The sequence below is a fragment of the Notolepis coatsorum genome (assembly GCF_963971535.1).
Source record: "Notolepis coatsorum genome assembly, chromosome: 17".
NCBI lineage: Eukaryota > Metazoa > Chordata > Actinopteri > Aulopiformes > Paralepididae > Notolepis > Notolepis coatsorum.
The window spans coordinates 98,276,305-98,301,537 of NC_140181.1; the positions used below are offsets into that span (position 1 = coordinate 98,276,305).

Consider the following 25,233-nt stretch of genomic DNA (forward strand, 5'->3'; position numbering starts at 1 on the left):
CCCCTTCCCTACACATACTGTACATGTACACCACCCCTTCCCTTCACATACACAAACAAACCCTCAACCCCCAGAGGAGCGACGACAACAAATCAGTGCACCTTGCGCTCCGGAGAGAGAGAGGAGCATGTTCATTCGCTTGCGTACAGTGCGCTTTTACCGCTTCTCAGTCTCAGAAAACCAACTTAAGTAAGATGTCTTTTCAGAATTTCATTGGCTACACAAACGGTCAATCATTTTCAGCGTCAGTGGTGATTTGTCCGGTCATTGAGAGGCGAAACCGGAGGTGGTCACTTGGCCATTTGGTCTTATAACCCGAGATTGGATGCACGTGATGGGTGTTTCAATCAAACGGCGTCCATTTTAGATTTCAACTGATGTGTTGGTTAACCCTTTCACTGCCGCACTACCAAACGGTTGATTGATTGATTGATTGAAAAGTTTATCAACAGATTGCAGAATGGGTACAGTACAGTACAGCTCAATACATACAATAGACCTATCTCAAACCCTGCCCTCTTTTCTTGATCCTCCAATCACAACTGTCGCTTACCTCGGACAAACAAAGTTGGGTGGGTGGGGGCTGTACATTGGAGGTGTGGGGGGGGGGGGGACACTGTACACTGTACATTTGAATACTGACAAAGCCATACTTGGTCATTTACTGTACAACTGGGTTAGGACATTTGTAGGGGCCAGTTTCTAATTGCAGTCTCCCGTAGGTGTTTTTTGAGATTGTTTTTGAAAGTGGGTAGTGATTCACATTCCTTTACAGCTTTGGGTAGGGTGTTCCACATTGATGTGGCATAATTGCGAAACGTGTTTAGTCCCTTGTTTGAGCCGAATCTGGGTTTAACATGATTTGTGGAGCTCCCTCTGGTGTTGTGATCGTGGTATTCACTGACCTTTGGGAAGTATTTTGACATGTACATGGGTACCTTGGTCGCGTAGTGTATCTTGTAGACCAGGCCCATTGCAAGTTGCTGTACTCTGTCGTCTACTCTAAGCCATCCTAGGTTGTCAAAGTGGGCAGGGGTGAGGTGGGTTCTAGGAGTAAGGTCAAGCAGTAGTCTGACTAGCTTGTTTTGAGATGTTTGTAATTTTGTTTTTTAGTGCCTTTGAGGTGCTTTGGTACCATGAGGTGCAAGCATAGTCGTAGTACCCTTGAATGAGTGCTCCTGCTAGAGTCTTCAGGGTATCCTTGTTTACCAGAGAGGAGATCCGGTACAAGAATAGAGTTCGTTGGTTGACTTTTTTTTATTACATTGGATGCCATTTTGTCACAGGAAAGATTAGCCTCTAGGATGGAACCCAGGTAGGTAATATCTTCTTTCCTTGTGACAATATTGTCACCCACTGTAACCGAGTTAACCCTTTCACTGCGTCAATACACAGGTTAACCCTTTCACTGCCACACAACAGCAGGTTAAGAGACAATAACACAGCGTAACGCCGACAGACGGCTGTAAATGTGTTGCGATGTGTTACCTTGTACCAGACCGGCCATCAGGTCGGACACCCTAACGTTGCCCAGCTGTGTGGTGGTCAGGTCCTGGACCTCCAGGGCCACGGTCTGGTCTGCCCCCTTCAGCTCCACTGTGCAGGCCGCTCCGCTGGCCACCAGCAGCAGCACCGAGGACTGGAGAGACGGGAGTAATAATAATAATATCACAGTCCAAGTTAGGAAGTGCATCATTCTGAGCAAGTGAAATAATCGTGACACGTAGTCAATCTTATTTTTCCTTAACCCGTTAAGCTGTAGGGTCCCTCAATTGGGTGCTGAATGAGCCCAGTGAGCGAAATCTGAACACCCGTAATTTTGACATGGTGTTATTCACAGTCAAAGATGCAAAGAAAAATTATAATTTATATTCTCCTTTGTTTCATTACGATTTACTCAAGCCTAGTAACAGACACAATATTTCTGACAAGCTGAATTATATTGAAACAAAAAACGCTCTCATCCCCAACCCAGCAAATGTTCCACTTGTATCAATAAACATTTCCAGACCGAAACACGAGATTGAAATGAAGGACACGTTTCCGATCCGATCAATGAAATTAATTCCAACATTAAAGATATTATTGAAAAAAAAAAAGGCAACCTTAGTGGCATCTAACTGACGTTGTCAACGTGAGAACAATGCACCCACCATGTCCTCCGGGACCATCATGTCCTCCGTGCTCTGGGACAGGGAGCTGCTGAGGTCAGCCGACGAGCCTCCCTCCGTCCCCGGGGCGGGGCTGCCTCGGAGAACCAGGGTGCTGTTGGGACGCGACGACTCCACGCCCGACTCTGGAGCCACGACACAACACCCAGAAGAGAGGGGGAAATTAAAGGAACACGCCAACTTTTTGGGAAATTAGCTTATTTGCCATCTACCCTGGAGTGAGACAAGCAGATACATACCCTTTTCTTCTCTCTCCATGCATTAGGCTTAGGGAACAGCCGCACCGTTAGCCTAGCTTAGCGTCATTCACTGGAAGTAGGTGTGCCAGTGTAGCCTAGTTCCCAAGTCACGAAAACTTTCCTGTAAACATGTTGTGACCGTGTATTTACGACAAGGCCGAAAAGATAATTTTCTTTGAAATTTACATTTTCTAAGCAGATATATACTCTGAATTTTCTTTTGCCAAACCACTGCTGGGCGCAGTGATTTCATCACCTCAAAAGCCCTGTTTTTCTTTACTGGACTTGGGAACTATAGGCTACACTGGCACACCTACTTCCAGTGAATGACGCTAAGCTAGGCTAACGGTGCGGCTGTTCCCCTAAGCCTAATGCATGGAGAGAGAAGAAAAGGGTATGTATCTGCTTGTCTCACTCCAGGGTAGATGGCAAATAAGCTAATTTCCCAAAACGTTGGCGTGTTCCTTTAACACCAGCTGGTCCGTCTCTAAACAACCAGACTGTTTAAATTCTAAAACTCTTAATTAGGCTGGCAGAATGATAACACGTGCCCTGGTGAACGTATGGATCCACAACCCCAACAAGGCCTGTGGATGGAACACCCTGAAACCCCAAACTTAAAAAAAAAAAAAAAAAAAAAAAGTATTTTAATAAGCACCCGAGTCCATGAGGATGACAAAGTTGTCGCTGGCGTCGCTGTCCACAGAGAGGTGGTCGTCTGGCAGGCTGCCGTCCAAGATGGCGCTGTCGAAGGAATGCTGGGAAGGGGATTGCTTCATGGACTGGAGGGCGCGCAAGCTGGAAGAAAGGGAAGGGGATGACTCCTCTCTACACGCATACACACGGGGAGGGAAAACAACCTTTATTTACAGACTCCACAGTCAAATCATAATATAGCAAACGCAGTATAGGGAGGTGTAGTGGTTACGTCATTGTTGTTTCCGGCCGGTCCACCTGGCTTTCAAATTGCAATGTATTTCCACAGTGGACACATTTCAAAATCGTCTCGTTTAAAACAAATAAAGCATGAACATTGGCACGGTGTACCTTTCTGTGTGTATTCATCCACAATCTATAGCTCAACATGAAACAATTCGCAATTAATCATAAAATAATTACGTATAGGCGGCTGGGTGGGCGCAGCGGTCTAAGCGCTCGTCACCAACGCGTGAGACACCGGTATCGAATCCGGCTGTCAGCGTTGCCACCGGCTTGGGCCGGCCGTCATACTGGCTCAATTGGCAGAGTCAGCGGGAGGAGAGTCGATGGGGTGGTAATCTGGTCGTTGTAAACAGCGACTCCTACAGGTCGGTCAGGGCACCTGCACAGCAAGGACAGGAGATGTCGAGGGTAGTGTGAGCCTCCCACACGTTACACCTCGCCAATGAGATTCCGCGCTGGCAGGTGAAAAGAAGTGACAGCTGACTCTGCATGTATCGGAGGGGACATGCGATAGATTCTTCAACCCTCCCTACGACCAACCAGTGGGGGGCACATGTGAGCAACGATCAAGACAGGGGAGGGGGGAATTGGCACGACGAAATTGGGATGGGAGAAAAAACTGAAAAGGGAGAAAAAGTGGATAAAAAAAAATATAATTACGTATAATTTAATTTCAACAAAAAATGCTTAAACAAATAATGTTAGTTATAGAAGGGAACGCATTTTGTGCAAACATGGAAGCTTGCCAATGTTCATGATTGAATTATTACAACAGCCGATAATACATTTTCCCAATGATAAATCCCCATACGAGTGGACCGCGCGGGAAACTGAAGTGACGTCAGACTACACCTCCCTCTGGTCTTCACACCAACACAGACCATAATGACACGCGGCCAGCAGCAGCCGCCCGGCGGGAGACAGGAGGAAGGACTCACTTTGCCTGCGGAGTGAACAGCTTACTCATGCCGGAGCCTCGACTCAGCATGCTGAAGGCGTCCTTGGTGAGGGAGAACGCCCCTTTGGTCAGGTCCAGGGAGGCACTGAGGGCATCTTTGGTGACGTCCCTGGTGACGTTGATGGCACTGGTCAGCTCCCCCTCCAGGCTAAACGTGGAGGGGTCCCGGGACAGGCGGCCAGAGGAGGAGTGCTGACCGGGGGAGAGGGGAGGCGAGAGGACGTCCTCCTCCCCCTCCCCCTCCAGCGCCTCCTCCACCGCCTCGCAGGCCTCCTCCACCGCCGCCGCGTCTGGCTCCTCCTGGAACGTGGCGGTGGAGTTGGTGCCGGCCATGCCGTTTCCTATCCCGCTGTCCAGGAGCCCCGTCGTGTCGGCGTAATGGTGGTGGTGACCGGGGGAGAGGTCGGAGTCTGTCATGCTGGCGCTGTCCGTCTCCGGGGTCTGGGGCACCTCCTCCTCCGGCTCGGTGGACGCCGGCGGCAGCAGGAGACCCACCTCCACCGTGTCCACGAGGAGAGCCAGACACACGGAGGGAGGAGGAGGCTCCCTCTCCTGGCCCCGGGCCCGCGTTGCATCCTGCTGCACACCCTGGCCCAGCTCCGCCCCCAGGCGGGCGAGGCCGTCTCTCATGCGGAGCAGAGCCACGTACTGGTAGTGGTTGAGCCACATCTTAACGGGAGTGATAGCTTGGATCAGGAGGTGGATGGAAGCCGACGGAGCTTCTTCTTCCTCCTGGTGATTCGCGGCGGGAGGGAGGCGGTCGTCCTCCTGCTTCGCTCCGTCGGGGGGACTGGCGGGGGAGGACGACGGACTGCCGTTGAAGGCGGAGGGTCGGCACAGCCACATGGAAACGGCGAAGGGCTCCACGAAGGGCTGGGTCCTGCCCTTGGGACCCCTCCGAGCCCCGTCGAAGCCCAGGGTCACGCGGGACAGACTGAAGGCCCAGACGTCCTGGGACTGAGGTCGCCCCCGCCGCAGCCTCCTCCTCTCCGACAGGGGCTCCTCCACGTCCCGAGCGTGCCGGAGGAAGACGGAGGGCAGCGGGTGGAAGGCACTCTGGTCTCTGGGGAACGGGCAGTCGGAGGGCGGGGGCCGGAAGAAGGGGCGCGCGGAGAAGCTAGCGCAGGTGCTGCCCAGGTCGGCGCGGGTGCCGTGGGGGGAGTGGCGGGTGTTGCTCAGGGCCACCTGGGAGACGGTGAGGCAGAGGGACTGGGGACGCTCCGGGTGGTCCAGGATGGACGAGTCCAGAGGGACGATCAGCTGCCGAGCCAAACAAAATGATCAGGAAAACATCAGTGTATATCCTCACTTTAAAATCTCACGACCAAAAATAACTATTCCTAACTTTAAACCCCACAACTAGTGGGGCAGCTTAGCTCCAATTTTCAACAGAATTGTACATTTTGTGATAAAAGCACCTCATTTGGTCCACATAGCTTAATATATTTAGAAGAAATCTGGATATTGGGTCACTGCAAATTTGCCCCCTAGTGGCCATGGCAGGCATCAACGTTATTAGATCACTTTTAGGGGGGCAGTAGCACCATTTCATATCAGCCATTATGAAAAGACAGAGGATAATGTTACCGTTCCAGTGATACCAATGTTATTGTTCTAGTCCAAATAGAACCAGAGATATGCCATTTTACATATTGAATGTCTCAAGAACTTTGTTTTTTTCAACATGCATTGGTGACATTCATTATGTAAAATGGCATATGTCTAGTTCTATTTGGACTAGAATAATAATATTGGTATCTCTGGAAAGGTTGGTTTGATGCGACGAGGGCTGTAGATGTGGAAGTGCCCGTTCACTTCAGTGTTAAAAAACGTTGCTATGAAAAGGACGCTTCCAAGAACCAAAATGGTCAGAACAGCAGAACACGTTGGAATTACAAACTTGTGAGTGCCGGACTCCGCTGTAGTTTTCGTGTTTTGAAATACATGGGTGTGAATTAGTCATCAACTTGTTGAAATGTGTTTGTGGTGCGAGGATGGCCGATTGTGCATGTGGTAGTCAATGTGCACAGGTTAGAATGGTAAATCGTGCATTTATATATCTCTTTTATCTAAAGCGCTTTACAATTTGTTCCTCACGTTTTACCCATTCATTCACACACTGACGGCAGAGGCAACCGGGCAAGGTGGCAACCTGCTCATCTGGAGCAGTTAGGGGTTAAGTGTCTTGCTGAAGGACACTTCGACACGCTGCCCGGGAGGAGTGGGAATCTAACTGGGAACCTCCGGATTACCAGACAACTGCTCTACCTACAGAGTTACTGTCGCCCCAGGTTAAGGCCTCGTCCACACGTATTTTTTAAACTGTAGATTCTTTTGGAGTTTTTTCCCACACGCAAACTGTGTTTTAGGCCACTGAATCCAGAGCTTTTTGAAAACTCCTGCCAAGGTAAAAATATTTTTTGGAAACTCCAGTTTTCTTTTAGCATGGATGGGTGAAACCAGAGTATTTTATCTGCATCATGGAGAGACCACGGAGAGACCACAGAGAGCTCCCTGCAGCCTCCATTGTCCAAACACCGTTGTTAGATGGTAGATGGAACACATACCAGTTTATTGAAGTGGGTTGTTAAGATGGTACAAGCCAGAGCAGATGGAAGTAGCTGTCATGACAGAGGATTTATCCTGTGTGTGTGCGTGTGTGTCTGTGGGGATGACAGATTTAGGCCTAGTCCACACATACACCGGCATTTTCTTTTAACCCATTGAAACCGGGAAACACATTTGTGTGTATATACAGGCTATATAATGCATTTTTAGCAGGTGTTGTAGTTCTAAAGGGGTTATAGGAAAAACCCTGGATTAAAAAATACTGTGTACGTGTGGACTAGGCCTAAATCTGTCATCCCTGCACGCACACACACGCACATGCACACGCACACAGGATAAATCCTCTTGTCATGACAGCTACTTCCATCTGCTTGTACCATCTTGCCAACCCTCTTCAATAAATGTGTTTTGCACCATCTACCATGTGGAACACGTGCCTGTATGTGTTCCAACATGCACCGTCTACCCCGCGTGTCTGTGCCGGAGGCCCCTGTGGCAGGGTCGACTGTGGGGCTTCTCCAGCGCAGAGGCGTGGGGTCCATGGTGCAAACACATACCCGTTTATTGAAGAGGGTTGGCAAGATGGTACGAGCAGATGGAAAAAGCCGTCATGACAGAGGCTTTAACCTGCACACGTTGATGATCTGCACAACAGGTAGCGACCCATACTCATGGGTCTTAAAATATGCTGTGGACATTTTATTCGTTAAAATAAGTGTGTTAAAGGTAACTCTACATTCCAACAGCCATCACTGATATAGATATAGTCAGTAACATGGTATAGCTTCCCAATCTATCTAATCAAGAGAGGGAACCCTAGATATTCTTGACTTATTAAATCTTGCCAACCTCAAATTTGTTTACTGCACGGTATATTATTTTACTTGTTTCAAGGACATATTTGCTCACAACTAGCTTCTATTTCCATTTGTCAGCAGTGTGGAGTTCTCTCTCCCGATTGGATAAAATGGGAACGGGACACCAGCACATTTATTTTCTACTGCAGAGCGGAGGGACTGGGAGACCCATGTTGCTGACCACACACTCTATACCAGCGATGGCTGTCGGAGTGTAGAGCTATTATTTTAACAAAGAAAATACCACTTACAGCACCTTAAATGGACCCCATTCAATGTTTAACGTATATAAATAAATGGTTGACATTTCTTTGATATATTTATTATTTCATGACCTTTCCTAATTTAATGAGGACAAAATGGGTAAACTTCAATGTCCTATACAAACTTTGTACACATCAGTGTTCCTTGGGGTCAATTTGACCCCAGGCTTTTTTAACTGTATATAACATTAACATTTACACACATTTGTTTTGATTGTCTTCTAGGCCGATCCCTCTGCTTTAGGGCCCTAATCGAACATACCATACCTGCAGTGTGAGAACCACTCATAGTTCACATGGGGGAGGGGAGAAAGCTATTTCCTGTGAAATGGGGAGGGGGTGAATATAACCCACATTGAGAAAACCGATATTTCCAGCAACATGGGGACATTTGGTCCCCGTGACAACATTGGTAGTTTACCAATAAACGGAGGGTGGCGCAAACATATAAAAGCTTGCATACTGTAGCAGCCTTCTAAACCGTGAAGTTTTGTCACAGCTCTTTGACGGTTGATTGAAAAGTTTATTAACAGATTGCAGAATGGGTACAATACAGTACAGTACGGCTCAATACAAAACAAACTGCTAAGAGGATGGGGGACCCTGATGTAAACAAGACGAAAGTCTTTCTCTGGTCTGCATCCCCTTAACAATTGTATGTTTTGAGCTGTACTGTACTGTACCCATTCTGCAATCTGTTAATAAACTTTTCAATCAATCAATCAAAACCAGAAAAAGACTTTCGTCTTGTTTACATCGGGGTCCCCCATTTTGGTGAAAGTGACATAGAAGAGACTGTGTCTGAGACAGAGGATAATGTTGAGGAGGACCCCGATTATGAGGCGTCCTCCTCTGATGAGAATGAGACCCCTAGCGCAGATGCTCCTGTTTTTTTTTGTATCCACTTTTTCTCCTCCTTTTTCTGTGTTTTTCTCCCATCCCAATTTCCTCTCGTGCCAATTCTCCCTCCCCTGTCTTGATCGTTGCTCGCATGTGCCCCCCACTGGCCGGTCGTAGGGAGGGTTGATAGATACTATCGCATGTCCCCTCCGATACAAGCGGAGTCAGCCAGCCACTTCTTTTCACCTGCCAGCGCGGACTCTCATTGGCGAGGTGTAACGTGTGGGAGGCTCACACTACCCTCACTATCTCCCTTCCTTGCTGTGCAGGCGCCCTGACCGACCAGTAGGAGTCGCTGTTTACAACAATCAGATTATCACCCACTGGCTTCCCTCCCGCTGACCAGTATGACGGCCGGATTCGATACCAGTGTATCTCGCGTTGGTGACGAGCGCAATGTCCGCTGCGCCACCCAGCCGCCATCACAGATGCTCCTGTTATCTCTTAACACTACACCATATTTGGCGGAGCTGAGCGATCATGGAGTAGACGTGTTTCACATGAGCTCCCTTCTACCATGCAGAATATACGTTTCTCCCCATTAGTCTTTATTTTATTTTTATTTGTTTTTTGTCTGCTTGCTAAGTCGTCGTGTTCCAATACTGTCGTCGACTTTTTTAGACTTTCTGCGATGTCGGTGGTGGAAACCAGATCCATGAGCGCCCCAACCAGCAAACCACCACCGGGCCAGGCCGCACCATCGCCCGGTGTCGGTGAGATAAGCGAAGCTGTGCTCTTGGTCATGACCAAGCTACATGCAGAGTCTGAGACACGCTCCGCTGAAGCACAAAAGAAAGTGCTGGCGGATTTTTGTGTCAACCTTCATCGAGAGATATCAGAGGAAATAAGGCTGGCGCTCGTCCCGCTGATAGACAAGATGGAGTCGCTGCACGCTGTCTCCTCGGCTAATGCTATCGAGCTAGCTGCGCTAACGACGGAGGTATCATTACAGGGCGAGAAGATGGTGGATCTCGAGTCCTCCCTGCTGGCTAGGCAGGCTGAAGTTACCAAACTACAGTCGGTAATTGAGGAAATACAGTCCCTGTAGCGTCTCTCCCGGGAGAGACGCTACAACATCAGGATTGTTGGAGTACCGGAGGGCAGCGGGGAAGGCCGTCTCTCTGAGACCATGCCGGAATTGCTGCAAAAAATACTGGGAAATCAGGCTTCAGCAGGGGGAACTCATCATGCGGTCGGCTCGTGCCAGAAGGGGTAATCCGAGGCTTGGCGATCACAAAGTGGCCATTTTCGAAGACTTTACACCGGAGGTTCAAGCACAGAGAGGCGAATACAAATTGGTCTTGTCCAGGCTATGGAAACTAGGCCTGAGGCCCACGCTATTCGCTCCCGCGAAATTATCTGTGTTGGATAAGGTCGATGGTCGGCGTTCATTTTGGTCGTTGGATAAAGCGAAGGAATATCTCGAGGGGATACCCGAGAATGTAGCTTGATAACTATATCGGGTGAGTGACGTGGCGATGTGGGCCTGAATACATTGTTAGGGCCGGCTATTCACAAACACTTGCTGTCATGCCCAGACATGCTAACTGCCCACTGCCCATCCAACTAGCGGGGCTTCCCAATGACTTCTGTTACTTGCTAAAGCTGACCTCATGGTCGTACTTGTGTATCGCCTCTTTGGAAGCTAACGAGCTAGCTGAACAATGTACATAATAGACTAACGTGCTATCCGGATTCATCACTAGCTTACGCGCTAGCCTCGGGCTAGCTAGCGGGCTGCGTCTATCGTCTGCGCTGAGACATTCGAGACCCGTTAATATTTACGCACTTTGGTTGTTGTTGCTGTTTAAGTGTAATCGGCTCGCACAATTCAATGGTGATCGGGTCCTTAACTAACTTCTTGTATGCTGTTATTTTTATATCCAGGCTGTTTTGAGCTTTGGGCTCCGGTAGGAGAAGATCGGTTGAATATATATAAACAAGATATGATAACAGGTTGTGTCAGGTATTGCTTTTTACCATCCCCGGGTTAATGAATGTGTTTAATTCTATTCTTACATAGGTTATGTCATTCCAGCCATGATGCCTGATCAGAGGGGAACTTACAGGTGTGCACTTTGACCATAACCCCCTTTTCCCCTTCCTCTTATTATCGTTGTTTAAATGACATTTGTTTGCACAATTTACCTGGAACCCGATCCTACCTTAGACTATCTGCTGGTATGCTCTAATTTAATTTTGTTTTGAATTTTCCTTTATCATTTGTGCTATAACATTGCGACGTTGATGCGCAGACTCCGAAATAGATGGTTGCAGGATTGATGTTGAGTTGTTATATAATAATGACTATTTTTTTTCTCCATTATAGTTATCTCATGTTAGGGCCAAGGCTCACGGTGGTTTTCGACCGATATCTTTATTGAAACAATATATGATAACAGGTTGTGTCAGGTATTGCCTATTACCATCCCCGGATTAATGAATGTGTTTAATTCTATTCTTACATAGGTTATGTCATTTCAGCCGTTGTGCCTGATCAGAGGGACTGTTACAGGTGTGCACTTTGACCATAACCCCCTTTTTTCCCTTTCTTATTATTGTCGTTGTTTAAATGACATCTGTTTGCACAATTTTGCACAATTTACCTGTGACCCGATCCTGCCTTAGACTATCGGCTGGTATGCTTTAATTTAATTTTGTTTTGAATTTTCCTTTATCCATTTGTGCTATAACATTGCGACGTTGAAGCGCAGACTCGGAAATAGATGGTTGCAGGTGTGATGTTGAGTTATTATATAATAATGGCTATTTTTTCCATTATGGTTCTCTCATGTTAGGGCCAAGGCTCAGGTGGTTTTCGACCGATATCTTTATTGAATTTTATTTTTATTATTATTTGTGTTTATTGGACTAGTGGGGGTTTAATCAGGGGTTTATCTAGAGGGGGGTCGGAGTGGGGAGCGTCTTATTGGATCCATGACTCTAGTGGGAAATGATAGGAAGATGACCATCCTTAGTGGATGGGGCATAGGGTGGGGATTGGAGAGTGGGTATAGGAGGGCTTATAATAGGACGGGTGGGTTAGGGTTTAGAGTAGAAGGAGGGGGGGTTGTAACTGGGGTGGTATTTTTATGTGTTTTATGTGCTGTTGTCTTATATGTGTGTAATTGTTCCTCCTTTGAACTCCTGGGATTGACCGTCTGGGCCCGCCTGGATCAGCGCCTCTGTACTCAGCCTGGCTGCACTGGTATGTTCTCTACGCATTTAGACAAACTCGACCATAGCTAAACTGAATATCTTAATTTGGAACGCAGGAGGTCTTAACGCCCCACACAAGCGTGCCAGTGTCCTTTGGTTATTGAAGAGAAGAAATATTGACATTGCTCTCCTTAGTGAGACGCATTTATTGGTGGGTGATGTGTCAAGGCTAGCAAATCGACAATATCACGTTATCTCCTCATCCTCAGCCGATGATAAGACGAAAGGAGTCGTCATAGTTACAAGACGTAACCTTGATATCAAAGTCCTGGATGTGTGGTCGGACACGGAGGGAAGGATTACTATAGCAAAAGTTGAGTTCTCTCATAGGAAGATGGCAATAATAGCATTGTATGCCCCTAACACATTTGATTCAGCGTTCTATAATACAATCACGAAGAATATGTTGGAACTTACTGGATACGCTCTCATTGTGGGTGGCGATTTTAATGCGTGCTGGGATGCGGAGATGGATAGGTCCGGATCCTCTGAAACAAGCGACCAAAAACGGTCCTCTAAGGCCCTCAGGATGTGGGCCCAGGACACTGGGCTCGCAGACCTATGGCGCTTATCCAATCCCACCCTCAAGGATTACTCTCACCTGTCTGCCAGACACAAAACCTTCTCTCGAATAGACTATGCATTCGCATCCCCTAATTTGTTTGATAGTTTCGACGTCTCATTGGTTCCCCTGGCTCTCTCGGACCACAAGGGGATTTTCCTTGTGGCAACCTTTGGCAGGCTCTCCACGAGAGCTCCCAGGTGGCGTTTTAACTCAACCTTATTAAAGAACGATGATTTCTGTTCTGAGTTCAGGGGTAAACTAGCTGAATTCTTGCAGATCAATGTTGGCACAGTCGATGACCCCAGGGTCCTATGGAACGCATTGAAAGGATTTATCAGGGGTCATGTCACACTTTTCGCCTCCAACTTACGTAAATCCCGGTAAAAAAAACTAGAAGGACTGGAAACATTATATGCGGATCTATACGCATCTTTGCAAACTAACTATAGTGATCGACTAAACACACAACGTAAGATAGTCAAGAAGGAAATAAACTCCATACTTAAACAACAGTCTGAGTTCTTGATACATAGGACAAGGCAAAATTACTACTTTCACGGCTCCAGGCCTAGCCATCTATTGGCAATGAAAATACGCTCGAATGATCATTTCTCGGATATCCCCTCGATCAAGACGCGACAGGGTACAATCACTACTGATTCGAAAAGGATCAACGACACTTTTAAAGAGTTTTACTCGCAGTTATATAGCTCAGAGGTTAATCTCGACGACTCTAAATTTGAATTGTTCTTTGGCGGGCTTGAGATACCCCACATTTCTGAGGAAGAGGCCAAGGAACTGGGGAAACCGATCACTCTTATGGAGTTGAGGGAGACGATTGCTGAAATGCAGAGGGGCAAGGCACCAGGCTGGGATGGTATTCCACCCGAGGTGTATTTAGCTTTTTGGGACCAACTGGGTCCATTGATGCTCGATATGATCACTTATGCTATCGAGCAAGGGGAGTTCTCAAGAGATGTCAACATGGCGTTGATTTCCTTACTTCTCAAGAAGGACAAAGATCCCAATGATTGTGGTAGCTATAGGCCCTTGAGTCTTCTCTGGGCCGATTTAAAAGTGTTTGCCAAGGTGCTGGCCCGCCGCCTGCAGAGATTTATGACGGTATTGGTACACTGCGATCAAACTGGTTTTATCCCGGGGCGTCTGGCTACAGATAATCTTAGGAGGCTGTTGCATGTAATCGATAACAGTAAAGACAATACAACTCCGTCCACAGTTCTGTCTTTGGATGCCATGAAGGCGTTTGACAGACTTGAGTGGTCATACCTGTGGAAGGTACTTGAGGTCATGGGTCTTGGGAAGAGTTTTATTCATATGATTAAAGTCCTGTATGCCTCGCCGTCTGCGATGATACTGGCAAAAATTGTTCCACACTCTTTCCAGTCTCCAGATCTTCTAGACAGGGTTGTCCTCTGAGCCCAGGACTGTTCGCGCTTTCCCTCGAACCTTTGGCCCAATTTATTAGGCAATCGGAGGACATCGTCCCCATAATGGTCAATAATACTCCACACAAAATTGCTCTCTATGCGGATGACCTGCTGATTTTCATGGACGACCCCTCCCGGTCGGCCACAAAATTATTGAGAATAATCGACGACTTTGGTAAAATGTCAGGCTTTAAGATTAACTGGAACAAATCAGCCTGCCTACCTCTTAATGAGCTGGCCAAGGCGGTACGACTACCAGCTGATATCCCCATAGTAGAACATTTTAAATACTTGGGCATAGAGATATTCCCCACGCTGAACCAAACTACTAAGTACAACTTCACGGGTACTTATGATAAAATACGCCAGGATCTAGACAGGTAGTCGCCCCTTCCTAACTCCTTACAAGCCCGGGCTTCCATAATCAAAATGAACGTCCTGCCTAGGATAAATTTTGTTAGCTCAATGCTCCCCCTGCCCCCTCCAATAGACCACTGGCGCAAGGTACAATCGATGGTATCTAAGTTTATCTGGAATAACAAACGCCCGAGAATCAAAAGGGCTACTACTCAACGTAGAAAACAAGATGGGGGCCTCGCAATCCCTGATTTTAAGCTTTATTTCTGGTCCTTTTCACTGAGACCTCTGATGTGCTGGCTAGACCCTGTAGAGGCTGTATCGTGGCGCTCCTTAGAAGCGGCGGCGGTCTCACCGCTAAGATTGCAGGATGTAGTGTACTCCACTGTCTCTATTTCGAAATGCCGGCTGAGGTATGGACCGATCATAACTCACGTGATCCAAACGTGGCGTAATGTACAGAGGTCGTGTGGGGTTAAATGCCCATGGCACCTGGACTCTCCAATTTTTAATAACCAGCAATTACTTGTTGGGCACAAGCCGGTTAATATTCCTCAATGGCAAAGGAGGGGAGTGCATACTCTGGAGGATATGTATGATAAGAACGGCCTCCGTGCGTTTCAGGACTTAAGAGAATTTTATGATCTTCCCGGTGAGTCCTTCTTTCTTTACCTTCAACTAAGGTCAGCACTGAGGGCGCATGGCGTGCCGTGGGCTCAAGCTTTGCACCCACACCCCTTCCTCAGGCTCATAGTGGACAGGACGACATCCAGAGGGTTTGTCTCAGACTTTTATACGCTCTTAATTCAATCCACGTATAAAAATGTATCATTGGATACAATCTGGCGTGTGGATATCCCGGAGTTGGACCCCGAGTTTGACTGGGATGATCTTTGGGCAAATGTGGCATTATCTTCCCGCAACCCCAATCACCAGCAAATAATTTTTTTTTATATTCATAGGACCTATCTTACACCTAGGAAGCTATTTGCTATGGGACTGATAACCGACTCTCGGTGCACTTTGTGCTCTCAAAAGGCCACTGGCACTTATATGCATATGTATTGGGATTGCCCACCAGTGGCCCGCTTCTGGAGGTCAATAACGGACAAACTTTCAGACCTGTGTGGCTTAACTATCCCATTCACAGCTGTTACGCTACTCCTGAACGATATAACGACACTACCTGCGTCCGTTCAACTAAAAAGGGTTGTCCTAGCGGGTGTCACAGCAGCGAAGAAGCTAATAGCAATGAGATGGAAGGAGCCTGAGAAGCTCACAGTGATTAACTGGTCCCTAACACTATTGGATGTGATTTATCTTGAGATATCCACGGCGCGGGTGATTGGGGTAGGACAGGCTGGCATTGACCTGTGGTTCGCAGCAGCTGAGAAGGTAAGGACCGTCGTGTGCGGCTGAGCGGGGTTGGGGTGCTTGATCGGGGGGGTCCGGCGGTCTCTTGGGAGGGGGAGGAGGAAATGTTTTGTCTGTCTTGTCTTTTGTCCTCTTAGAGTTTAGCTGGGGATTTAATGGGGGGGCAGCTAATTAACTATTTCTTCACTGTTTGGTCACTTTTACACGGTCTCTGTGAGTCTATGGAACACCTCTACAGGTTTTTGTTTTTTCATGAAGGTTCATTGCTCTGTTTTCTGGTCGTGTTCTCAAAAAGTGGTCCTTGTGGTGAATTGGAGATGTACGTTTTATTAATATAAGGTCACACGGCCGGGAATCGGGGCTGAACACTGGGAAAGACCATTTATTAGATAGTACCCCTTGGATTTAGAAATTAGAAGGTTGAACTCTGTTTTCTTTTCTCTTTGTCTGTATAAATTGTTATTCTGTATTATTATTGTTTTTGTTATTTTCTTGTGGAGTTCTATGTATTGTGATTGTGTTTAATGTGTTTTGTTTCATGTGAATAATAATAAAAAAAAATTGATAAAAAAAACACTACACCATATTTGATCTATTTTTGTCTATTTATTACTAAAAGATTTGCACTACATCTCTACCTAATTTTTTTATTTTGTACTTTAGTTTTGTATACTTTATATAGTGTTTGGTCTTTATTCTTTTTACAATTTTTTTTACCGTATGAAGCACAATCTCAGGCGGCTCATACAGAATCAAGCATTTCACTGTAATTTACATGTACTTTATATATGTGACAAATAAAACACTTGAACATCCAGACGCGTCTCCTCCTCCTCACCTTGAGCAGTGCGGCGTCCAGGCGGATGTCCACATGCTCCTCCGTCTTGCTGCTGTCCTGCAGGTGGTAGAAGGCCTTCACCTGGTCCAGGGTGCGCAGCAGGCCTCTGGAGAACTGGTTGATCCACAGCGCGCTGGCGGGGTCCAGGCACAGCTGGAGGCTGTTCACCTGGCCGTACAGGTTGGAGGTGGGCACTGGGAGGAGGGAGGGAGCGCAGAGGGGAGGAGGGAGGGAGGGCAGAGGGGAGGAGGGAGGGAGCGCAGAGGGGAGGAGGGAGGGAGCGCAGAGGGGAGGAGGGAGGGAGGGCAGAGGGGAGGAGGGAGGGAGCGCAGAGGGGAGGAGGGAGGGAGGGCAGAGGGGAGGAGGGAGGGAGCGCAGAGGGGAGGAGGGAGGGAGGGCAGAGGGGAGGAGGGAGGGAGGGCAGAGGGGAGGAGGGAGGGAGCGCAGAGGGGAGGAGGGAGGGAGGGCAGAGGGGAGGAGGGAGGGAGCGCAGAGGGGAGGAGGGAGGGAGGGCAGAGGGGAGGAGGGAGGGAGGGCAGAGGGGAGGAGGGAGGGAGCGCAGAGGGGAGGAGGGAGGGAGCGCAGAGGGGAGGAGGGAGGGAGCGCAGAGGGGAGGAGGGAGGGAGGGCAGAGGGGAGGAGGGAGGGAGGGCAGAGGGGAGGAGGGAGGGAGCGCAGAGGGGAGGAGGGAGGGAGGGCAGAGGGGAGGAGGGAGGGAGGGCAGAGGGGAGGAGGGAGGGAGCGCAGAGGGGAGGAGGGAGGGAGCGCAGAGGGGAGGAGGGAGGGAGGGCAGAGGGGAGGAGGAGGGAGCGCAGAGGGGAGGAGGGAGGGAGCGCAGAGGGGAGGAGGGAGGGAGCGCAGAGGGGAGGAGGGAGAGAGCGCAGAGGGGAGGAGGGAGGGAGGGCAGAGGGGAGGAGGGAGGGAGCGCAGAGGGGAGGAGGGAGGGAGCGCAGAGGGGAGGAGGGAGGGAGCACAGAGGGGAGGAGGGAGGGAGCGCAGAGGGGAGGAGGGAGGGAGCGCAGAGGGGAGGAGGGAGGGAGCGCAGAGGGGAGGAGGGAGGGAGCGCAGAGGGGAGGAGGGAGGGAGGGCAGAGGGGAGGAGGGAGGGAGCACAGAGGTGACGTGACGAGCGTTAAAAAGGCCCAATCGCCGATCCAAACATAAACAAATGGGATTTCCCCCGCCCCACTGAAAGTCATCCATTCTCTAGTTGATCGACTGAGCTCTTTATACGAGGACTAACGTGAGAAAACAACTACATTTGAGTTTTAAAAATAGTATTTTCTGTATTTTGTAGGGATGCACCGATCCGATATTGATATTGGATATCAGCCCGATATGACTGAAATAGCTAGATTGGGTATAAAAAAATATATATATATTTGTTTTGTTATTTAATTTGAATAATAAATAACAATTCAGTACATTTATATCTGTGTTAATTCGTTACATTTTGTTTCACTAAGTTAGGAAAGTAATGTTTTAAGTCAAGCCTGATGTTGCCTTGGACAAAAGAATGATCCCAGTCTCTTCCACACAGTGAGGCATACAGTGTATTAATTCAACAATGGGTATCAGATCTGTACTCGGTATCGGCCGATACCCAAAGCCCAGGTATCGGTATCGGGACTGAAAAAGTTGGATTGGTGCAACCCCCCCCCCCCCCCCCCAGTTTTTAACAATCAAGTCACGTATTTTCCATCCAACGGATCAAACTCTTCCAAGAACGGATGTGAAATACACCCCACATTGATATAATCAAATAATAACAATTACATATCGGGGCTTTAAATAGATGTCCTTTTTGCATCAGAAACAAAAAGGTTTAAAGACGAGTATATTTGATCAGCTCGTACCAGGAAGACCAGGGTTGTCTGGAAAGTAATATTCTGTGAACTGCAGATGGATGGCCGGCACGTTATCTGGCAATCGCAGAGCTTTGCGGTTACAGGATATTAAGGACTGGGTCTTCTTGTTGTGGCGCCCGCCTGTGGACACCTGGACGGAGCAGAGAGGTGGAGACGTTACAACAAGACGACCAGTATCATCATATCATATCTGACTCTAGTTGCAGGAGCAGACAAGCACGACAATAAATCAAATCAAATCAAATGTATTTGTAAGGCCCGACAACACACGTTAATGTCCCCATGGGCCAGACATGTCTTCTTTAAACAAGTCAAGAAGAAACAATCACAATAAATCAAGAACAAAACAAAAAAACACCATGAAATCCAAAATAAAATGTTAAATAAATAAATGAATGCAACACTCCCAGACATATCCCACACGAAGGTAAGGGAAAACTAAAAAAAAATCGAGCAATAGGAAAAAAGCACCACAGGCAGTGTGGAGGGGAGAAACCTTAGAAGGGCCGTTCAAGGGGGGGATCTCCCTTCTTAGATGTCGGTGATAGTAGTGTTGCTATAAAACAGGCGAAACAGTTGGTAAGTATGTACATATACGTGTAATGAAACACAAATAAGTACATGCAATAGCAACTGGGGTACATAACATTTTGAAAGATTGAAAATAGAGCTGATGACGGATTCATTTGCAGATCCATTTGAGGTAAATTATAGCTGATGACGGATACATTTTTTTTTAATCCTCTTTTTCTCCGCCTGATTTTCTGTGCTTTTTCCTCCCATCCCAATTTTAGTCGTTATGCCAATTCCCCCCTCCCCTACCTGGTCGTTGTGTGCATGTGCCCCCTACTGGTCGGTCTAGGGAACCCTGAGGTCTACCACATGCTTCCTCCGACACATGCGGAGACAGCCAGCGGCTCTCTTTTCACCTGACGGCGCGGACTCTCATTGGTGAAGTGTAACGCGTGGGAGGTCACGCTGCCTTCACCACTTCCTGTCTTTTGCTGTGCAGGCGCCTAGACCTGACCTGTAGGAGTCGCTGTCCACAACGCCAGATTACCACCCATCAACTTCCCTCCCGCTAACTCAGCCAAATGAGTTAGTATGATGGCTGGCCCAAGCCGGAGGCAATGCTGACACCTGGATTCGAGACCGGAGTCTCTCGCATTGGTGACGAGCGCAATCTCCGCTGCGCCACCCAGCCGCCCCCAGATGACGGATCCATTTGAGGTAAATTATAATATAAATATTATGGGCAGGGTAATAGTAGAAAGACATAAATATAGGCAATAAAATTTGATCGGAATATAAAAATATGCAAAAAATAAACAGTGTAAACAAAGGTGCAGATGAGGGTGTAGGCCCTATCGGTTATATTATGTTACAATAAATATAGGCAAAAGAAAAAGAAAAAAAATGAAATATCACCTACATCCTGACGCAAGATGAAACTGAAGAGCTAGATATGTTTACCCCCAACAGAGTTTCTCTTCCCCTCAAATGGGGAACTACAGGCAAAAATAACCTCGCTAAAGTGTGGAATCGCCTCCAGTGAATTGGCAGAGGGGAAGAGTGTAATTTGAAGAGGCAGGGTCTGTTCCTCCGGAGCAGTAGAGTGTGGTGAGGAAGGACGATTTTCCAAGAGCAACCTTTTTTTCTCTCTCAATGCTAACATCTATCGTGGCTGTCGAATCAAAAACCTCCCATCTCCAAAAGAGACAAGAAAGACAACCTTGTTGTGATCATATTCACATAGCGGCCATTTTGCTCTTTTGTCATGCTCAGCTTAGGTTCCTTTCCACCCTGTTCCAAGTTATTGGTTATTGGATATTAGAGCTCGTGTTGTGTGTGTCTACTAGTCCAAGTATCTAATCCTTTGTCATGAAGTATTATGTTTTGCACGGCCACAATGTACGTTTTTTTGTGGACCCCAGGAAGAATAGCTACAGTACTGCTAATGCTGTAGCTAATTACAAAAAAATAAGAATTTACAGACACAAAATAGGAATAAAAAAAAAAAAATAAGAATACAAATGTCTCAATTATTATTATTAAGAGTTTTATTTCAAACGTTATGATATTGTAAGAAACAGGAAGGACTAGATCTGTGCTTCCTTCTTCTTTCTGTGCCCTTTCCTGAAATCCTTGTTTTTCTAAGGATGAAGACCGACTCATTTGTTTAGGTTTACATTTTGTCTTTACTGTGATTTGTATGTTTGTTGTGTTCGAGATAAATAACGATCACATCAAAGTCAAATCATTGATTGTGCGTAAAAACAAACAAACCAAAAAATACACAAAATTCACCCAGATTAGAGTTCATTTACAAGGTTTCCACCCGACGACAGCACTATATGGTTTATTTTACCGTTTCACTCAATGGTCTTTCCTATACAGCTAGAGTACTGTCCTTAACACAAGTTATTGCATAATCTTGCGATAAACAGGGGGTAACAAGGCGGCACGGTGGTGTAGTGGTTAACACTGTCGCCTCACAGCAAGAAGGTCCTGGGTGCGATTCCCGCTTGGGTGCCAGGTTGCCAGTGGTGGGGTATCTCCCAGGCACTTCTGAAGGGTTTCCCCTCCAGAAAAAGAGATAAAACCAATGGAAAAACATGCACAACAGATCGCTAGCGCTGTCACGTCCCTGACGAAGTCGGACAGGAGCACTTGGATTGGTCCCCTGGCGCGGCCCCACGCCCGCAGCCCGTGTCTGCTCCCGGCTGCCCAGGCGCAGAGAGGACATTTCAGCGGCGACCCCCCAAAAAAATGCATGCGTGTCCCATGTGTCGCCCATCTCGCATGTGTGTGTTCGGTGCATGAGGATGTAGCAATGTGTGCTACAAATAAAGACTTCAAGTTTAATTTCATTCATAATAGCTGGTGGTGAGAGTGTACCTGGTGAATATCCAAGTCGTCCATCCTGACCACCACACAGCTGGAGCGCAGCCTCTTCAGCGGCGTGCCTGGAGGGGCCGCTGTGGAGCTCCTCCTGGATGCCTGCTCCTTGTCAGTGGGGGTTGGCTTGGGACTAGACAGACCATCTAAATTATATAATATAATAAAAGAGGAACCCAATTATGACGTACTTAAAGCTCATGAGGTTATTTCCATTTCCCGTTTTAGAAATCCCAACGGACAGCATATTAGATCATTTATTTATGTGATGTTTTTCTTACAGATTTTAACTGATTATATGAGTCTGCCAGCCGGCTAGACCATGTCATTGATCATTATGAACAATTTGCAGTTTGGGAATGTGCTCAATTCTATATATTTTTTTGTGGGTTCCAAGCGAGCCAAAGCGAAGGTGACGTGATGAAAACACCCTGATTGGTCAGAGAGAATCGTCACTTGCTGTAACGCGACAGCACCATCGCCTTCTTATCGAATGTTTTTTTAATATAACTTTGCTCCAAACAAAGAGAAATGTCCTTCACTCATCCTAAATTGATGCTCAAGTACTTCCTTGTTTTATGAATGAAGCGGTACACACACACACACACACACACACTAACACACACACAGCTGACCAATCAAACGATGGTCATCCCCGCTCTTACTGAGGGTTAGGGTACTATCAGCAGTGGAAAACAAAGTGCCTGGTAAAGTGAGTGGAGTCGAGCTGGTACCAGGTAAGGGAAAAGCGCCAGAAAAAGTCGACGTGGAAAGCAACTGATTCAGGATCAGTCTTACCCTGAGCGCTCTTGGCCTGGTCGCTCCCCTCTGAGGCGTGTGGCCCGGGGAAACCAGACGCCTGCGCCCTCGTCTGGAACTCCTGGAGCAGTTTGCCGGCCCACTGGGCCTGAGCCTCCATCGCCCCGCTGTGGCGCTCCCAGTGACGGCAGCCGTCGGCTGGAAGAGGAGAGGGGCGTCGCCATGGTTACAGCCTACATGACTCCCTTTTCATCCTCGTCAGAGCAATACAGTATTCAAATAAATAGAAATATATAACGTTCTAAATATATTTTCACTCAGTTTTAGTTAACTGTAATTTTAACTGTAATTTCTGCTTCGTGTATTACATACCGTGTCATTTTATTTGGTTTGTTTTAATTATTCCCCTTATTTCTGTGATGTATGTATCGTCCATCTCTTTTCTATTTTATTTAAATAGTTTTGTCCCCTTTCCCAGTTACCCTTCGAGAGGCCCTTTTGTCCTCTCGCCAGACCGTCATTGTAAATAAGAATTTGTCTTAAATTGACCTGGCTGGTTAAATAAAAAAATGAATTTATTATAATAAAATGTAAAAATCACGATTTTTAAAAAAAAATCTCAGTGGCAAATAAACTGATCTTGGTCAGTTTATTTGCCACTGACATAAAAAAAATTGTGATTTTACATTTTGTTATAATAAATGTACTTCTTTTTTATTTAATTTAATATAATATTATAGTTTAATATAATAAATGTACCGTATAGTATACGGTACAGAGCAGGTAACTGCAGTCTGAGCCGAGTGATCTCCAGCAGCAACTCCAGCGTCCTACATTTCTAGGAATCCCACTGAGAATAATAGCTGAGGGCATACAGTACTCTCTCAAGCCATTAGTCTGCTTGAACGGCAATCCTACACTTTCTCAAGCCATTAGTCTGCTTGAACGGCAATCCCACTTACATTTATCCTGAGTCAACGCTGAGGTTTCACTGGGAGCGTTTAAAAAGCCCTGGGGGTGGACGGCAGTTTAATTACAAGCCGAGACGCATGGATGGATGGTTGAACGTACCGGGTCTGTGAACCGGGTAGTAGTCGAAGCCCAGCTTCCTGAAGGTCAGCTGCATGGCACCCTGGGAGCCGGGAGCGGGCGGTTCATCTGTGGGCCGTCACAAGAAAAACGTCAGCTCCATAGATAATAATAATGCATTACATTTATATAGCGCTTTTCTAGACACTCAAAGCGCTCCCCACAATGTAGGGTGGAAATTGCCTCCTTCACCACCACGGTGTAGCACCCAACCTTGGGCTACGTAGGGTCAATGGCTACCATACACTGGCACCAGGCACACATCACACTACAAAATGGCTGAACGGCTCAGGAGACAGGGATTTATGTCAGCCAATTAAGGGGAAGGGATGATTAGGTGGCCTTGATGTCAGATACCTGATTGGGAATTTGGCCAGGAACGTCGGGGAACCCCCTACTCTTTGCGATATAGGCGTCCTGGGTTCTTTAATGACAGAGATTCACTAGGTACAAATGTTTAACACAGAGTTCTGACACATTTGTGCCCATCAAATTCCAGGAATTTTTCAAAAATATTACCAGAAAAGTAGCACACTTTCCATGACCAATAATTGTTAGCATCAGTGTTCAAATATAATTTAAATTTTGATTTCAAGTTTCAAGTTTCAACCATCGGCGCCAATGTTAACGTTAATATCGCCTAATCTATGTTTTAAATTATGGCTATGTGTCTAATCTGCCCATCGCATTATCAAAGACTATTTTCCAGTCAGTGCTGTGAAGGCAGATTGTTTTTTTATTGCATCGTTTCCGTTTCAGAGCAGTTAGAAAAGCCCCCGTTTTGATATAAAAAACAGCTCATTCTGGAGCATTCTATGAAAATCGTCTTTTAGTGGAATATTCCACAACGTTGATATTCGTCGGCCTTTTTATGAATCGTTTTCAAATAAACGCTAGATGATCAATATTATACGTGCACGCAAGCACATTACGGCCGCGCACTGATAATCGCTCCGTTGATTTCCTCACGGACTTTTACAGTGAAACCGAAAGAAGACATTTCACAAAACAGCTTATAACTTCATCAAACTTACTCTGATTATCCTACCACTGATAACATAGAGTCCTTACCTGACATCAGATGGTATCCAACTGGTATATTCCAATTCCTGATCACCATTCGAAAAAATCGATACGTGTATGGATCCAACGCGATACAGTAGAACTCCATGATCCGCGGGGCTCTGAGGCTCCAGAATGAACTCTGGTAACCCCGGCTGGATCAGTGAACTGGAAAATGTGGAGTACCGGATTTTTTTCCCCATTCATTTTCATTGAGTCCATTCCAAAATCACTTATGTCATCTGGGAGACGACAGGGAGCGCTTTTTTCCACAGTGATCGCCGGCGCCCCTCGGCTATACTCGGGTAGGCTCGGGTGATGCAATAATTTTTCAGATCGCACAAAAAAAAAAAAAAAATCCGAGAAATCTCGTGAGTGGCATTCTACGTCACTATTAAAAACCAGAGAAATCTCGTGAGTGGCACTCAAAGTGTTAAAAAAAAACAGCAAAATTTCCAAAGCTTTCTAACATGTCTACTTTTCGATGACGTGATGGATTACAATCTGCCGAATCTGAAGAATATCACCAGAGCTACCAGAGACCAGAGGTGGGAACAAGTCATTGTTTTTTTGCAAGTCCCAAGTAAGTCTTTACACTTGATAGATTTATATCCAGTATCTTCTAGGATCTTCTAGCTCTACTATCTAAAATCACTCTGGGCCCTAATATGGGTCCTGGGACCAGAATACAAATATATCTTGACGACTGAGAATTTGTAGAACCACCATTCCCTAAAAATATACATAGGAACATACAGTTTAGATTTGACACATAGATTTGCCCCATAGATTACTCCATAATATATCATGGTTAATTAATATCTTACATAGAACCAGAGAAGCATGCAATAGATTTGTTT

At 46.7% G+C, this 25,233-nt stretch overlaps 1 protein-coding gene across 1 annotated transcript in view; it reads right to left on the minus strand.

Moving 5' to 3' along the window:
* bltp3a (bridge-like lipid transfer protein family member 3A) overlaps positions 1–25,233 on the minus strand; it is a gene marked incomplete at its 5' end in the record, with an annotated part of 98,263 nt that overhangs the window by 12,066 nt on the left and 60,964 nt on the right. Inside the window, 9 exons of the mRNA XM_084333218.1 lie at positions 1,489–1,639; positions 2,154–2,296; positions 3,069–3,238; positions 4,291–5,570; positions 16,700–16,893; positions 18,554–18,695; positions 21,464–21,609; positions 22,262–22,420; positions 23,294–23,380. Coding sequence (XP_084189344.1) covers positions 1,489–1,639; positions 2,154–2,296; positions 3,069–3,238; positions 4,291–5,570; positions 16,700–16,893; positions 18,554–18,695; positions 21,464–21,609; positions 22,262–22,420; positions 23,294–23,380 — 2,472 coding nt within the window. The remainder of the gene's footprint in view (positions 1–1,488; positions 1,640–2,153; positions 2,297–3,068; positions 3,239–4,290; positions 5,571–16,699; positions 16,894–18,553; positions 18,696–21,463; positions 21,610–22,261; positions 22,421–23,293; positions 23,381–25,233) is intronic.